General features: G+C 45.2%; 1 protein-coding gene across 1 annotated transcript; it reads right to left on the bottom strand.

Moving 5' to 3' along the window:
- Window positions 1-850: 850 nt before the first annotated feature.
- Window positions 851-7,656, bottom strand: TENT5A (terminal nucleotidyltransferase 5A). The gene is made up of 2 exons (XM_029595550.1): window positions 6,282-7,656; window positions 851-5,375 (listed from the first exon to the last, which is right to left on the bottom strand). The coding sequence occupies exons 1-2, from the start codon at window positions 6,696-6,698 to the stop codon at window positions 4,596-4,598; spliced, it is 1,197 nt and encodes a 398-aa protein (XP_029451410.1). The 5' UTR covers window positions 6,699-7,656; the 3' UTR covers window positions 851-4,595.
- Between the last annotated feature and the right edge of the window lie 8,258 nt (window positions 7,657-15,914).

Genomic DNA, 15,914 nt, shown 5'->3' with positions numbered 1-15,914 from the left:
TACAGCCCACTCAGGAAAGAAAAAAAAATAACAAAACACTACTCACATTCTCTTATAAGGAAGGCATGTCTGCTTTCTATGCTGGTTCACTCACTGAAGACAGATAAGACACAGATCGATAGAAAAAAATAACTTCTTTTTATTTACAAAAAAAAAATCCAAATATTGGATGTTGTAAACAAAATTCACAATCTGTTCCCTTGAGCACTGATGCAAACCAATTCATTTTTTTTAGAAGCTGCGTGCCATCAGGTTTCTGTCTGCTCTTGACAGAGTCTGTAGTTAATATTGTTCCAACTGAGCAATCCAAAGCGGTTTGCTGTGACGGGATGTCTAACGCCAGACCATGTTCCTTCTGTGTTGGGAGGGACAGCAACTATGCCCCCCTCCTGCAAGAGGCGGTGAAGTCTGCAGGCTTTTTTTTTGTTTGTTTGTTTGTTTGTCTCTGTCTTTTCATTATGATTTGCCTTATTATGAAGTCATCAGCACAGGGGTAGGCAACTGTCATGCAGATTCATCGTGAATGTCCTGAAAACTGGACCGGCTTGTGGCACTCCAGGACCAGGGTTGCCTACCCCTCCCTTAGTACAACCAGAAACCATTGCAAAGGATTTTATTTTGTTTGCTTTTAGTTAAATGTCAGCAAAAAGAAAACCCACACAAATGAATATATTCAAATAGGCGCTGAGTATGCAATTACACATTTTTTCATTCTTTTTTTGTGTTTTGCCTGTGTGCAGATTCAACATAGTACATCTTTCCCAACAGACAAAGCATTTTTTTTCCCCAAAGTGACTAGGGCCTTTAGCAGAATAGTTTCATGTACAAAGAATCACGCACTGATACAAGCTCCGCCCAAGTGAATTTATGCAACATACAGCAATAAGTAATTTGTAAAGCACAACAAGTGAAAAATAACATACATAAGAGGTTTTATATCAGCTTTTTTTGTGTGTGTGTGTGTGTGACAATATCCCTGCATTCTGTGCTGTCCCAACACAGCAGCTTTCTGGGAGAGTGTCACGTGCATTAACAGATTAAACACACTCTACTTACTGCAGGCGCTAAAAGCTCACCCTTTACCCATGCTCAGTCATGGTTGATTTTTACAAACTAGGACATTCTGAAAGGGAGAAAAGGACAGTGCCTCTTTGGCAAATTCTGCTCATCCATACAATCTAAGTGTGTGCGAGTGGTCTCTTCTCACTACAGGACATCAAAGCTGGATCAGTTGAGGCTACTGTCATATAAGGCAGAAAAGTGCACAAGGCAAAGTGCAAATAAGCTAATAAGAAATGCATGGGGGGTAAAGAGATAAGAGGGTTATTTTAATTATCAGCCTGAGCTCATGGCTTCTTATACCACCCCTGCTTTCAGGTTGACCTCTTGCTTTTAATCAAGCCCTAGGAGCTTCATTTTTCCCTTCCCTGAATACTTACAAATATAGAGACATACCACGTCTTGAGGATGCCTTGTAGGAATCGCATCTTGAAACACTTGTGTGAAAACTATACAGAAATATTTTTTCCACACTTTCACATATTACAATCTCAACATTAAAAAAAAATGTTAAAAGGTATACGCTGAGAGCTCAGTTCTCTGTGCTGTAATTAGACCACTTACTGGTGTCAACCAAAACCACCTCCAAACGTTTGAGCTAAAAGAACTTCTAAATAAAAGAGTAAATGAACTAGGATGAAAGCCCTGGAAAAAAAAAAAAGACTCCACCAAAGAAAAATACATTTTGCCATTTATTTTCAGCATGCTGTGGTTGGGGCCCAGCTAGAGTATCTACTAACCCCCTTCTTCGGTGCTGCACTGCTGCAGCCAGAGGCGACCTTACCACAGCACCAGCTGAGCCTCTCTCCCCAGCTTCTATCAGAATGCGCTACCCCCCCCCCCCCCCCCTTCTGGCAAGTAATCCTCCTCCCCCTACCCAAAGATCAAAAGTGATGCTAGCATCAACAGAGAAAGCTAGAGGGCTCCCGAGTAAAGGGAGCAAAGGGTGCACGGCTCCTGCAGAATTCACGGGCAAGGTGCTAGGGTAAATACAGCAACTTGCCAATTGCTACATAAGATTAAAAAAAAAATAATAATAATAATACCCCGGCAAACTGCTAATCCAGCTAGAAGTATTCTTGAATGGAAAAACAATAGAATAAAACCCACTGTCAAATAGTATTTTTCTTCTTTTATTTTCAAAAAAACCTGGACATAGGTGTGCGTAGAATACTTCGCTGCTGAAATTCACATAATCTCCATGCTGTATTAATTCCTAGCACTTTTAAGAAAATAATATTCACCGACTGCCTGAAGGGGGCAGAATGGAGTGAATACCTTATTTCTTCTTGTAGCCTGAAACAGACGTGTGTGTGTGTGAGTGTGTGTGTGTAGGGCTGCATTTCAAAATGCAATGCAGTTTTAATTTACATAAAGTACAGTACTAAAGTTGTCAAAACAGTACGAAGTCCATCAGCTCAGAAATGTTTTCATATTTGCAAACATAAAGCTCTCTGCCAGCTGCGGTTTGTACAGAAAATCCATGCACAGGAGTAAACACCCCACAGCACAGGATCTGTTCAAATATTGTTTTATTTTCCAGCATAAGGGAAGGAATGAGGGAGGAGGCTCTGGAAGGAGAGATCAGGAGCTGAGGTGAAAGGGGGGGAGGGGGGGGGGAGTCTGAGGAGTGATCTAAGGAAAGGGTGATGGATGCATGGAAGAGCCTCCCAGTGCAAGTGGTAAAGACAAGGAACGAACCTTAATTCAAGATAGCATGGGACAAAGCACAGGGGATGCCTGAGGGAGAGGCCAGGAATGCAGAGCTGAGCAGTTGTATGGATGGGAGACTAGTTGGGCACTACGGTCTTTTTGTTGGGGGTTTTTTTTTTTTTTTTTTTGCCATGTTTCTAATATGCTTGTGGCTTAACATCTCAATTTATTGAGCTGTTTATGGAGCAGAGGGATTTTGGAACAGAGAGCCCAGTTAGGAATTTCAGTAACAGTGCCTGTCTTTTCAAAAAAGGAATCATTCACATTCACTATATTGATAGTGGTCCTGAAAAATTCATACAGTATTCTTTCAAGCTGCCTCTCCTCGCTCCCCCACCCGCTCTGTAAGAAAAACCAAACCACAAACTGAATAGCACATAGCATTCAATTTCTAGCTAATGCTAGTACTTGACACTTGGAAGGAGAAGGGGGAATTAAAACAGCATATCTTTGATCTGCTTTTCACTTGATTGTGGACCAGGGAGGCATGCACTTACAAAATCAGTGGGTTAAAAACATTACAGTACCAAAATTAAAAAAAAAAAAAATGGAAAGGATCAGCTGGTCAAATGTCTATTCCTGTATGGAATAATTACAGCTCAGCACCAACCAGAGGAATTACTGTAATCTTTGTTCTTGCAACCTGCTATATTATAGCCCACACTAAGCCCAACTACATGATTTACTGCACATTGTCCGACGGGGGTTGCAACTTCACTGCAAGGTGCTCGCTGCCTCTAACCTGCTACACACTGGGAATATGTTTTACTATTTAAAACACTCCCAAAGTGCTACAGTTTTCTAGCCCATATTTGTGTCTACACGTACATATATTATGGCTCTCCACACTTCTGGATTTAGGCCAACATTGCACATTCCATATAAACTTTATACATGTATCTGCCAGGAAAAGGAACACATTTTTCTCCACCATTTATTTCACAAACTTTATACTTTTTTTTTTTTTGTTTCACGTGTTTCTCTGTGTATACTTAAACCACAAAACTAAAATACTATTTTAAAATTTCCCAAAGGCAACAGGCACTTTGACTGGTATTCGAGGTGTACAAATATAGCTATCGTCTTCCTAGGTTCCCCTTTACTCGGATATTTGACTATGAAATCTTTGGTCCTTCAGCATTTGTCGTCGTGTTTGCTAGTTTTGTCCCTCTTGAGCTTTCACACTTCTGAGAAATGTGAAGCAGATGCACCCAGCAGGAAGTAATAGATCCTGTCAGCGACAGGGAGGGGGGGGGGGGGGGGGGGGTAGCGGTTTCAGGAGAACCCTGCCTCCTCTGGCTCGCCTGGAGACAGACAGGTCTGGAAAAGCACTCTGTTCCAGCAAGCCCTTAAATGTTGACATCCCACTGGGCATGGTCTTACAGCCTCTCTCCGCATGGTGGTTCTACCCTGGATCACACCAACAATTTTTGCTTATTATTCTTGCAGACCCCGTTCTAAAAAAAGGCTTTCCAACAGTTGCAGTGCGAAGGCTATAGGAAATAGCTACCGCCAACACACCTCGGCCTCATGCACTGCAAAGGATGCTGCTCGCCCCGCTTCGTGGGCTCTCTTGCCCATGCCACATTTTTTCAGGGGGGCGGGGGGAAAGGGGGGAGGCTCTTCACTTTAGATTATGCGCCCAGCTGCATTAGACCAAGGCCAGGCTTCACCGGCCTTGAAAACCAGACCCAAATCATCCTTGCACAAAAAAAAAATATCACACCCTATTTTAATGACGGGGGTCACTCCCTCACACTCCATTTTTTGAGAAAATATTTTCCTATGCAGTACCTTAAAAAAAAAGAAAAAAAAATCCATCCTTAATTGCAGGGCAACCATGTAGAGTATGTGTGCTGCTGGCAAGTGAACACAGGCTGAACCTGGGCAATGTAATAATTGCTAAAGTTGGCATCTGCTACATACGGGGCTGGCTGGTAGTAGCAGGTCACGTTGGCCACATTGGGGATAACGTTTTGCTCGGCCAGGACCCGGATGGCTAACATGGTGATCAGGTTCAGAGTCTGCCTCCGCTCGTGGCCCATCAGGCAGACTGTGCTCTCGTTCACCACACTGTGCAGGGTTGTGAGATAGTCATACTTGCGGTCCTCCAACCCCACAAAGTGGTTCTGCAGGTAGGACTCCAGCTTCCGTTGCTGCTCTCCAATGTCGGAAAAGTCAATGAAAAATCTGGAACACATGTACCTCTGGAGGGACTTCATCTCCGATTCGGAGGCTGCCCTGAAGCCCCTCACCAGCAGGTTGCAGTACTTGAGGAGACCCCCTCCTCGGATCTCCTCTGGATTTCGGGTAGCGATGACCTTGTCGCAGAGGTGATCAAAGGCTTCTTGGAAATCCCCATAGACGCTCTCGCCGATTATAGTGGGGTGAAAGGTTTCGGTCATAAGATTCTCGGAGCATTCATAAAAAAGCAGAAGGGAGTCCAGTTTGATCTGAAATGAATCTACACTGAACTCAAACTGTCTCCTCAGCGAGTCCACAAATTTCAGTTCCACATTTTTGCCACTGTTGTTGGACAAGGATATGAGGCTCCAGCGGTCTGAGTCATTGCAGACTTTTACCATTTTCTGCACATAGGCTTCCTACAAGGAAATATGAAAAACACATTGGACAGATAAAGCTACCAGTTCAAACTTTTGCAAGCTCCATTTGCAGATTCTGCTCATGCCCCTTCTTTACGAGCACAGGAAGACATGTTTCTAAGAAATACACATAAAATAAATCTGTTCTGAACCCCCATCCCATCCAAAAAAAATTCACAATTTTACTTCTGTTTCATAAATGACAATAAAATGACTTGCAACCAGTATTTATTTGCATCAATTTGATGAAAACGTTACTAGCTAAATGCCAAGGGAAATGGGATTCTTACAATAAAATTATAATTACAGCTAGGGAAGAATTCACTGCCTTGGCCTTTTAAGAATTTGCAACCTGACTCTGGCTGGCCAGTCAGATTTAAAAAAAAAACAAAAAACTACACAATTTCTAGCATTTTAGATTAAATCTTTTTTTTTGGTTGTTACATTCTAATAAACTCACTATATGAGAATTATTTCAAGAAAACAGAATCGTTGACCCTGTGAACTTAGAAACGCCCCTCATTATAAAAAGTCTATTACCGGTTTATACTTGCAGACTGGAAATGACAAGCGTTTTGGATTATTCCCCACGGAAAGCTGTTTCGTAGGCTCAACCGGCAGTCTAACGAAACGAGTTCCTGCAAATCTTCTAACGACAGGCAGGAATTCATACGTGAAACCGCGTTAACTGCACATTGCCAGGCTCGCCTAACGTGCGATATCTGAGGGGGGGGGGGGGGCACTCTGGCAAAATGTGCCCCAGACATTGCCATTAGCAGAAGCACTCCCCGATCACATGTGCATTAGCATGTCAGCTGTCAGGAGGCATCGCCGAGAGCAGCGGGCACACGCACCGCGCTAAAAAACCGCCAGCATGCCGCGTTCATTCCAGGCACGGTCCATTACCTTTAAGGTGAGCGGCGTGATCTTCTCCTTGTTGACCCCTTCCGGCAGGAAATCCAGCAGGCAGTCCAGGACCACGTCCTTGACCGTCTGGAACTCCGCTTCCCCGCGCAGGTCGGCGCAGAAGATCAGGTCCAGGTCCTTGTAGCCCAGCCCGCTGTCTTCGTGCAGGACGTGGCTGGCCGCCGAGCCGTTCAGCCGCACGTCCCGCACGCCGATCTTCTCCTCCAGCCGGCGGCGCACCACCTTGACGATCTGGCGCGGCTTCACCTCCAGGGTGGGGAAGTTGCCCCGGCCGTGGATGGGGATGGTCTCCGTCAGGATGGCGTCCAGGCGCTGCACTTGCTCCCAGCTCAGCACGTTGCAGTGGCCGCCCACCAGCTCCGGGCAGTGCCCGGCGCCGCCGTCCTCCTCGGCCATGGTCACGGCGCCCCTCTCCTCCGGCTGGCGCGGCGCTCCTCCTTTCCACCGGGGGGTCTCCCCGCGGCCCTCCCTCAGATCCGTCCTGTGGGTTCCCTTTCCCGAAGGTAAGGCGGCCAAGTCAGCAGAGGCGAGCGCAGTCTTGAGTTAAGCCTCTTCTAAGACCGCACGCTCCTTTATCCGCTCAGAATAATAATAATAAAAAAAAAAGGCGAATCCCACCCCCGACTTCTTCTTCTGGCTGCTTAAGACTCCTCATGCATCCAGGAGAACGCCATCCGTGCACACGGCCGCACGCACCCGAAATAACCACCGGGGCTCAAAAACCGGGATCCAATCATAGGCAGCGCCTTCATGCAGCTCTCTGCTTGCAGTGTTGCTCTTTTCTTATTTTTATTCCCCCCAAAGAGAACTAAAATACAAACGAAAGCAAACACAACCAGACAGCAAACTCTTGAGGTTTTGGGGTTTGTTTTTTTTTCTGGGTGGTGGTGGTGGTGGTAGGGATGTCAGCAGCCTGCTGTGCGGCGAGTGGGACGGCTGACTCCTCCGCCGCGCGCCCCAGGTCCCCTACGCGACGCTTTGCTGCTAGATCTCCCTGCAGCCCGTTAGCAGAAGTTTATATAGGGGGGGTCGGGCGCTCTTCTTCCGGGGCCCGCGAGTCACCGCGCACCCCCCCCTTGCCACGCCCCCTCTATTAACATAGTCACTCGCTCGCTGGCCGACGGCGGCTTGCTCGGATGCCGATTATTGACACTTTTCCGTTTCCATTGAGTTGCTGGGGTTTTTATTATTATTATTCCTTTTTGTACCGGTGGCAGAAAACGGCAGGGTTGAAACTCGGCGGCGGCGCGTTCGGCTCGCACGCTTCAGCAGCCCTTGTGGGGGGGGGTCGTCAACGCAATCCTTAGGAATCCCGCACGCACGCCTGCAGGTTACACTTAGTCTTCTCTATCCGAAATCTCTCTCCGCTTACAACTCAATAAAACAACCGCTGGTAGAAGGCAAAGGCGAGCACGTCAGTCCGAAGGGGGCCGGCGTCAGTACCCGCAGCGGCAGTGGCAGCCTGCAGAGCCTATGCACCGCCCCCCCTCCCCCAAACTAGAGAGGAACGATCAGGGCTGCAGGTGGGGACCGTCCAAACCTGATGAATGGCAACTTTTGCCAATCCGAATTGGCCTTGTGCCGCTGACCTTCCCCTGCCCCCCCCATCGGCAATGGGGCAATCTGGTGTGAATATGGGAGGATCCGGGTGAGCTCTCCGGGACTGTGAATGAGCTCTATATGCTGGGGGCAACTTTGTGGGAGCCAATCATGCTGGCAAATTCTTTTTTTTTTTGTTAAACCAATTAAATGGTCATTTGAAATCATTATACTTTAAAGATCTTGTATAGGTAGACCCAGGGAAGAGCATCAATCATGGCAAATTATTATTTTTTTTTTTCGTTTATTTCATTCCACTACCCTCGTTTTGGAAAGTTACCATGAGGAAGCACTAGTTGCAGAATAATACAGCATGAGATTGCAGAAGAGGGAATTGCTGAAACCGTAGGCTGCTTTATTCGCTGGCATTACTGTCAATATCCTACAGTAGATCGTCTTCATAAATAAGAATACTGTGGCATTTCATGCACATTAATTTTCTTCCTATGTATTTAAGGACAATTGAGTGGAGCTGCAACGACAGTCTAGTTTTCAGAGAGGAGTTTCCTTCTTTGTTTCTCACCCATTCTGGAAAGAGTATTGATCAGAAATGATTACCCCCGTCCTCACCCTATCTATAAACCTAAGCACCGCTGTCTTTTCCGGAGAAATAGTAGAGAGAAAACTGGTCGTTCGGAATGTGGTATCGGGCTCCAGCTGTGTGACAACAGCACCTCCTGCTGGTGTATGAGTAGTCTGCGACCAAAACTATATTTTATATATATCTAGCACAGCATGAATTTTATGATAGTTTTTGTGGGAGATTTTCAGAATCTGCCCCTTCCTTTCTGCACCACTTTAGCTTAGATTATTTTCTTACTTCTGCATTATTTTTTCTTTTTGCTCTATGGAACATTTTTAAGCCACATAATTCCAGTTTTTATGCTTTAATAAGCTGTTGGTATATAGGGTTTTCTTGGTCATGAAGTTGGATGCTCATATGTCAGTGTTGGCAAAATAAGAATGAAAAATCTGACATTTCTTTGCAAGGATGTCCAAATAGTAAGAGATAAAGACAAATCAATAGTTGGTTTATTAGCCGCTGTGGGGTTTCTCAAAACCAGGATTCCTCTGTTCCTTTGCACAAGAAACAAGTGGTCACTGACCTAAAACATATGTAAATTACTGCAACAGGGCTGTGCTGTCCCACTGTGCAAATATTTGCTACATACTTTGTTTCTGTACTGTGGTCGCAAGCATGTTAGCTATTTTGTTAAAATGGTTAATATGTTAAATGTGCACTCATGCTTTATATACATATACAGTATTTAATGTTAAATCATTTTCTCTTCATATCCTTTTTTTTTTTTTTTTGCTAGAGGACATCATGAATTTTCCATCTGATTAAGATGATCATGATTGGTCTGCCTGCTCCATTCTGGAGTAGTTTTTAGAAAATCTAAGTTTCTTTTTCATATATATATATCTCATACAAAAATGGAAAAAGTAGTGTGTCTAGACATCAAAAATAAAATTAATTAAAACAAATCAATAGGTTAGCTGGGTTGAGATCATACCTTTCTAAGGCAAATTAATGTTAATTTAAAAAATGTATTGCTCACACACTCCACAGTTTATGGTGAGTTACATAAAAAAACATCCATATGTTATAAACAGCATAAACAATTAAACAATGATCAGACCAGCATAACTAAATAAATGAGTTGCTTTCTGAAAGTATTGTGGCAAACAGTAGCACAAAGCTGCATTGGTAAGATGTTCCATAAACAGGACCAGTTACAGAAAGTGCCCTCTCCCGGGTTTCAGTCAAATGCACCAATTTCAGAGATGGAGGGGAAATGGGAACTGGATACAGATAAGAACCAAAGTGGACTCTGTCTTTTATGGTCTGGGGTACTGGCACACAGACCAAAAGGGAAAAAGCACAGGATGGCTTCTACAGCCAAATGCCAAAAGCAAAGAACAAGCAGCATTGTCAAAATTACCAAGAAGGCTCCTCATCCAGTAAAAATGTTGCTAGCAGTAATTTATGGGTTTGACAGTTGCTTGATTTTGATTGATGGTAAATATTACTACTCTTATCATAAGGCTTGCGGGTACCTGCAACAGATTGGCAGTTACTACCCTTGAGAGGAACAAGGGGATATCCTGCATGGAGCGGCAGATTCTACAATAAGAATCTTGCTGGGAAGACTATCTGGTTCTTTTCTGCCAACATTACTATTGTTCCTAAACTACTAGTCTGGAGAGTATGTGGTGCTCTATCTGCTTTCAATGCTGAGCTGATTCTAACGAGTGTAAGGGCCCATCAAAAATGACAAGAAAAAAAGAGACATATAGGTGCATATATTCATTCTCCCAACACCCCCCTACCCCCGAGAAAACTCCTTGCCTCGGTGTCAAATGGCAGGCTTAAATCTATGCGCTCAAATTTTGAGTGGATAGATTTAGAAAATTCTTCAGTTGTACAACAAATCTGTGTACAGATAACTGGGTAAATTTACTAGGACATCATACACAAGCAGTGTTTGGAAATCCAGCACTAAATTGTCTTAGGTATTATAAAATATAGAATATTATTTGGGATATTTGTTGTAACATTTGCTGTTTTGTTCCACCTAGCTCAGGCATTTTTTCTAGCTATTTGATGTTGGTTTTGCTTTTTTTGCTTACTTTTTTTCATTAGATGGTACAGCAGTACTATGGAGTGAGCAGAGCCTCCAATTCAGCAGTGCTCCACCCACAAAGCACGTTTCCATCCAAGATTTATAGTGGAAACATTGCATTAGTGAAATAGGTTCAAACAAGCATTATAACAAAATAAATTGAATACAGTACAATAATACTGATCATGAGAATCAGAAATCAAATCGTTGCAGATCTGGAGTAAACCTTGCCTACCCTTTCACTCGCTAACCCGAAATGAAAGAAGAAAATCTATTTGCTGAGAAAAGCCTAATGCAAACAGAAATGTAGAAGACACTCGCGAGAAAGGAAGAATAGAGGGGAGACAAAGGCCAGGAAAATAATCAGGGATATAAAGAGGACATGCAGTATATACTGTCCAAAATATATTAAAGGAGGTCTATCTAATAAGTCATGTGAAAATCGGCAGGTAACACTTGTTAACCAGCAGAATAACATGCTATCTCGTACCCCTCTGAGATTGAAGTGGGTAGGATGAATGATGGTGGCTATGTCATAGAAAACACATTTATTTATTTATACGTATAGAAACATAATTCTGAGAATAATCAATGAAAGCATACAAGATTGGATTTTGCATTAAGCATATTTACAAAGATACTTCCCCTGACAGTTTCCCATGTGAGTCTTATACTTCTTATAAAATCGGAAACACAGCACTGGAGATTAAGAGCAATTCATCAGGCACTTTAATATCCAACAAGCTATTCTTCAGATCTCTCCTTTCTTCTGATCTTATCAGTCTGTCTTGACTTTGGTCTTTTATGCCTAATTTTCTTGACCCATGTCTCAGTTTCTTCTCTGTGTTTCTCCCTTTTGTTCTTGCCATCTGTTGAGGCCCCAGACTGGGGCCGATGCAATACGGGGCGTTCGGCTTAAGGCAGTGGCGATCATGCGGTTGAACGCACATTTTTCGAGTGCAGAGGGAACGCATATTCAATATCTGGTTTTATGCGTCCATAACGCATGCGGAAAATCTATGCGTAGGGAATAGCGCCAATGGGATGCAAATCTTATTTAAATGCGCCAATTAGGTATTAGTACCCGATGCAGTAATGCACGCCAACATTTTATGCGTCTTTAGCAAGTTTTTTTGCGCTCGAAATTTTCACCTGCTTTACACTGGTGTTATTGTGCTGATAGCTGGTGGTTCCTGAGGGTTCCTGTTTCTCTAATGGATACTGTTTATTTCCTTGTTGTGTTGACCTTTTTCTTGCATCTGCGAAGAAGAATTAGGGCAACTACACGGGCAATAAGAAATAACTGCCAACAACAGTCTGCAACTGTTCTTTTGTAAGCTGAGGATGTGGTTGGTCTAACTGTTAGAAAAACACCTGATGGACCCTTGCTGTGACCTAGTGTGTCTTATGTTAGGGGTGTGCATTTGTTTTCGACGTATTGGCAATCCGCAACGTATATGTCCCTATTCGTTATATTTGTGGGGAGGCGAAACGTATCGCGACTCCCCACGAATATTACTTATCATCCGTTGCACGGCGCGCATGCGCACACTTTTCTTTGCTGTCATTTGCAATCGGAGGACGCCATTTAGGTGTATCCACTATCCAGAGCCAAAAACCAGCCCTTTCCTGTGAGTCATCAGTGACTCACAGGAAAGGGTCGGACAGGTAGGCACGGATACCGGAATGCAGCATATCAGCGATAACATTTTGTGAAATGCACTGAATGCAGCCAATCGCGCTGTCATTCAGTGCTCGGTGATGATTTTCCTGATGACCCAGCACTATATATACTTAAGCATGCGGCATGCCACGCACTTTCTTTGCAGGGGTGGTGTGGGGAGGTGGTCTCTGTGGAAGCAGGCTGCACTCAGAGCTAGTCTGAGTTCAGAAATCTCTATTGAATTGCTAGCTAGGCTAGTTAGTAGGGAAAAAAAGCTATTTATTCTTTATTTGGCTGCGGTGCCTGTGCCAGCTAGCCCTGTTTGTTTTTTAAGCAGTTTATTTAGGTGATCTGAGATGGTCTCTCTGTGCCAGGGAGAGAAGCTGCTAGCAGTGCCATTTTGTTTCATTCACCCTCTGGGCTAGGCTGCAAGCAAGCACCATTTGGGTGTTGTGGCTGTGAGAGATATATTCAATTTTGCTAGAATCTCCATTGGAAAATATATTTCATCGATTTTCCTGCTATGCCAACAATTCCAGCTTTTTTAAACTGAGTTTCTTTAATTCAACTCAGTCTCTCTGTGCACTGGGCTTCAGTCGGCTGGCAGTTTAGCAGACTGAACTTTATTATTGGGACAGTCTGTGTAGTGAAAACCCCAGTCTTCCTCTTTTGTGCTTACAAGCAAGCTGTGTGTGTGTTATTATTGGGACAGTCTGTGCAGTGATATCCCCAGTCTGCCTCTTTTGTGCTTACAAGCAAGCTGCGTGTGTGTGCACACACCATACACATTACATTACATTAAGGGACCTGTCGCAATCTAAACTGTTTGGAGGGGCAGGCAGTTCCATCCAGAAAAAAATGAAATCTGACCATGATGCATCTCCTTTGCCACCACCTGTTTCTGACCCTGTAGTTTTGGAGGTGAGGAAGGGGAGGCTGAGTCATGCCAGACAAAACGTCTACACTCAAATGCAGCAGGGGACAGAAGTCTCGACTAACACTTAGCGTTGGCAATGTAGCGCAGTCACTGTTTGCTTCTGATTCAGATGAAGAATCATCTTGTGTGGGATTCTCATCAGAAACGGAAGAAGTAATAGCTGATGAAGCTTTAGGAGGATCAGTTAGTCTTGTCTTAGCCTCCACTTCAGTGCAGCAGGGGAGAGATGAAACTGATGATGAGGAGGAAGAAGAGCAGTCAGCGCAGGCACAGAGGATGACTGAAGTCCTTGGCATTGCTTCTCAGGGTGCACCCTCTACTTCAGCTCCAGTGCCAGTATCCACCACCAAGGATTTAGAGAAGGGAGGATCACGAAAGACATCTGGGATCTGGAGCCACTTTAAAGTGACGGATGACCCGCGTTTTGCTCGGTGTAATTACTGTGGCAGGGATATTAGCAGAGGCAAGCAAATGGGACATCTATCTAATTTTGGCATGACGAGTCATGAAGAGGCAACACCCATCAAGAGTACTGCCATCTGGGGATGGTGGCAGTACCAGTCAGGAGACCCCTTCCAAGCAGTGTAAAGTGGTTCAAAAGCAGCAGAGTCAGCCCACACACTCATCCCCTTCTAGCAGTCAGGTGGCAGGCCAGCAACCCCCTGACTTGTGGCAGAAGTGACAACCCTCCATGGAGGAAATGGGGTGGAGTGTGGTAATGCTATCCCGGGGTAGGAGGCAGGCAGCCTCAAAAGTTGTAACCAGGAGAATTGGGGAAATGATTGCCCTTGATGACCAGCCCTTGTAGTTAGTGGAGAATGTGGGTTTCAAGCGTTTTCTGAAGGTCATAGTTCCAAATTACAAAGTCCCCTCCAGAACCACATTTAGCAGAAAGGTCATCCCCAGCCTGTACAAGCAGTGTCGCAGTCGCATGCAAGCGCTGCTAGCTAAGGCAGAGGGGAGAATGCATTTCACCTGCGATATCTGGACCACCATGAATGCTGCACACTCTTACCTCTCCCTGACAGCCCACTGGTGGGACCTGGCTGAGGCAGGGGCAGCCAGCAGCTCTATTACTGAACAAGTATCAGGGTGGAGGTGGGCTTTACTGCACACCCACCTGACGGTTCAGGCTATTTACCGCAGCCAGTATTCTAGCATGCATCAGACAGATGCTGGAGGGCTGGCAACTACACCAGCGAGACAGGAATCCTCATGCATTGTTCTTTGTCACAATGGTACAAACATGGTTAAAGCAATAAATGACAGGCACTTTAAGAACATCCAATGTTTTGCACACACTCTGCACCTGGTAGTGAAGTCAGCTCTGGGGTTGGATTCCAATGACAAAGAGAATGAATACCTGCATAGGTTAATACAGAAGTGCAGGAACATAGCAGCACACTTCCACAGAAGTTTGAAGGCGGGGCAGGTTCTCTGACAAAAGCAGACTGATTTGGATATGCCTCACAAGCGTCTCATTCAAGACATTGCCACCCAGTGGAATTCCACATTTATGATGCTCGAGAGGTTAGTGGAGCTGCAGACACCCCTTCATGAACTTTCTGGTACAATGGACGTAAGTGTGCAGAATCCCCTAGGGCATCATAATTGGTTAGTCTTGAGTCAGCTGGTAAAAATCATGCAGCCCTTCAAGGATGTCACGGAGGAGCTGAGTTCCAGAAGTGCCACCTTGGCTGACATCATCCCTATAGTTAATCTCCTGGATGAACATTTGGAGACCTTTAAACAGGAAGAGGGATTGACAGTTGAGGTGCTGCATTGGACATTTTGCAGCAGCAGGTGGAAGAGAGATTAAGGCCTTTAACAGAACACATACATGCTTGCCACAGTCTGTGATCCCCATGTGAAAGGAAACCCGCCCTACAGTACAATTGTCTCTTAATGGTGAAGGACCTGCTGTTAGCAAACGTCCGTGAACAGGAGCACCATAGGCAGAGACAGATTAGGCGTGAAGCAGAGGTGGAAACAGCGGGCACTTCAGAGAGTTGTGCTTCTAGCCCAAGCAGGAGCAGCTCTCTGTCAGCGACAGATAGTACCTCCTCCTCCACTTCAGAACGCCAAAGGCATGTTGCCCATAAAGATTCATCTGTTGTGCGACGGGTGAGAGAGAAAGCAGCTGGCATGAGTGACTCTCAGCCCACCCAAGCAAAGGAGACACCAGCACAGCTGTCAGTAGGGGTGTGCATTCGGTCCCTACGTATTGGCAATCGACAACGGATGTTGCCATATTCGTTGTATTCATGGGGAAGCGAAATGTATCGCGATTCCCCACAAATACACGAATCTTCACCGAATTATTCGGCCACCTAAATAAATCAATTTAAACAACCCCCTCCCCTCCTGCCCCCCCCCCCAAGACTTACCAAAACTCCCTGGTGGTCCAGTGGGGGGTCTGGGAGCCATCCCCTGCACTCTCACACACTTGGTGCCAGTTTCATCATGGTGCTGATAGCCTTTGACCTACTATGTCACAGGGGCTACCGGTGCCATTGGTCAGCCCCTGTCACATGGCCATCGGCACCATCTTGTGCTCCTACCATGTGACAGGGGCTGACCAATGGCACCGGTAGCCCCTGTGACATAGTATGGGCAAAGGCTATCAGCGCCATTTTGAGTACTGGCAGCCGATGGCCCGAGGGCAGGAGATCGCTCCGGGACACCCGTTGGACCCCCAGGGACTTTTGGCCAGCTTGTGGGGGCCTCTTGACCCCCACAAGACTTGCCAAACGTCCAGCGGGGGTCCGGGAGCGACCTCCTGCACT

Source organism: Rhinatrema bivittatum, chromosome 3, assembly GCF_901001135.1.
Source record: "Rhinatrema bivittatum chromosome 3, aRhiBiv1.1, whole genome shotgun sequence".
NCBI classification, from domain to species: Eukaryota; Metazoa; Chordata; class Amphibia; order Gymnophiona; family Rhinatrematidae; genus Rhinatrema; species Rhinatrema bivittatum.
This window is presented reverse-complemented; position numbering and strand designations above follow the sequence as displayed.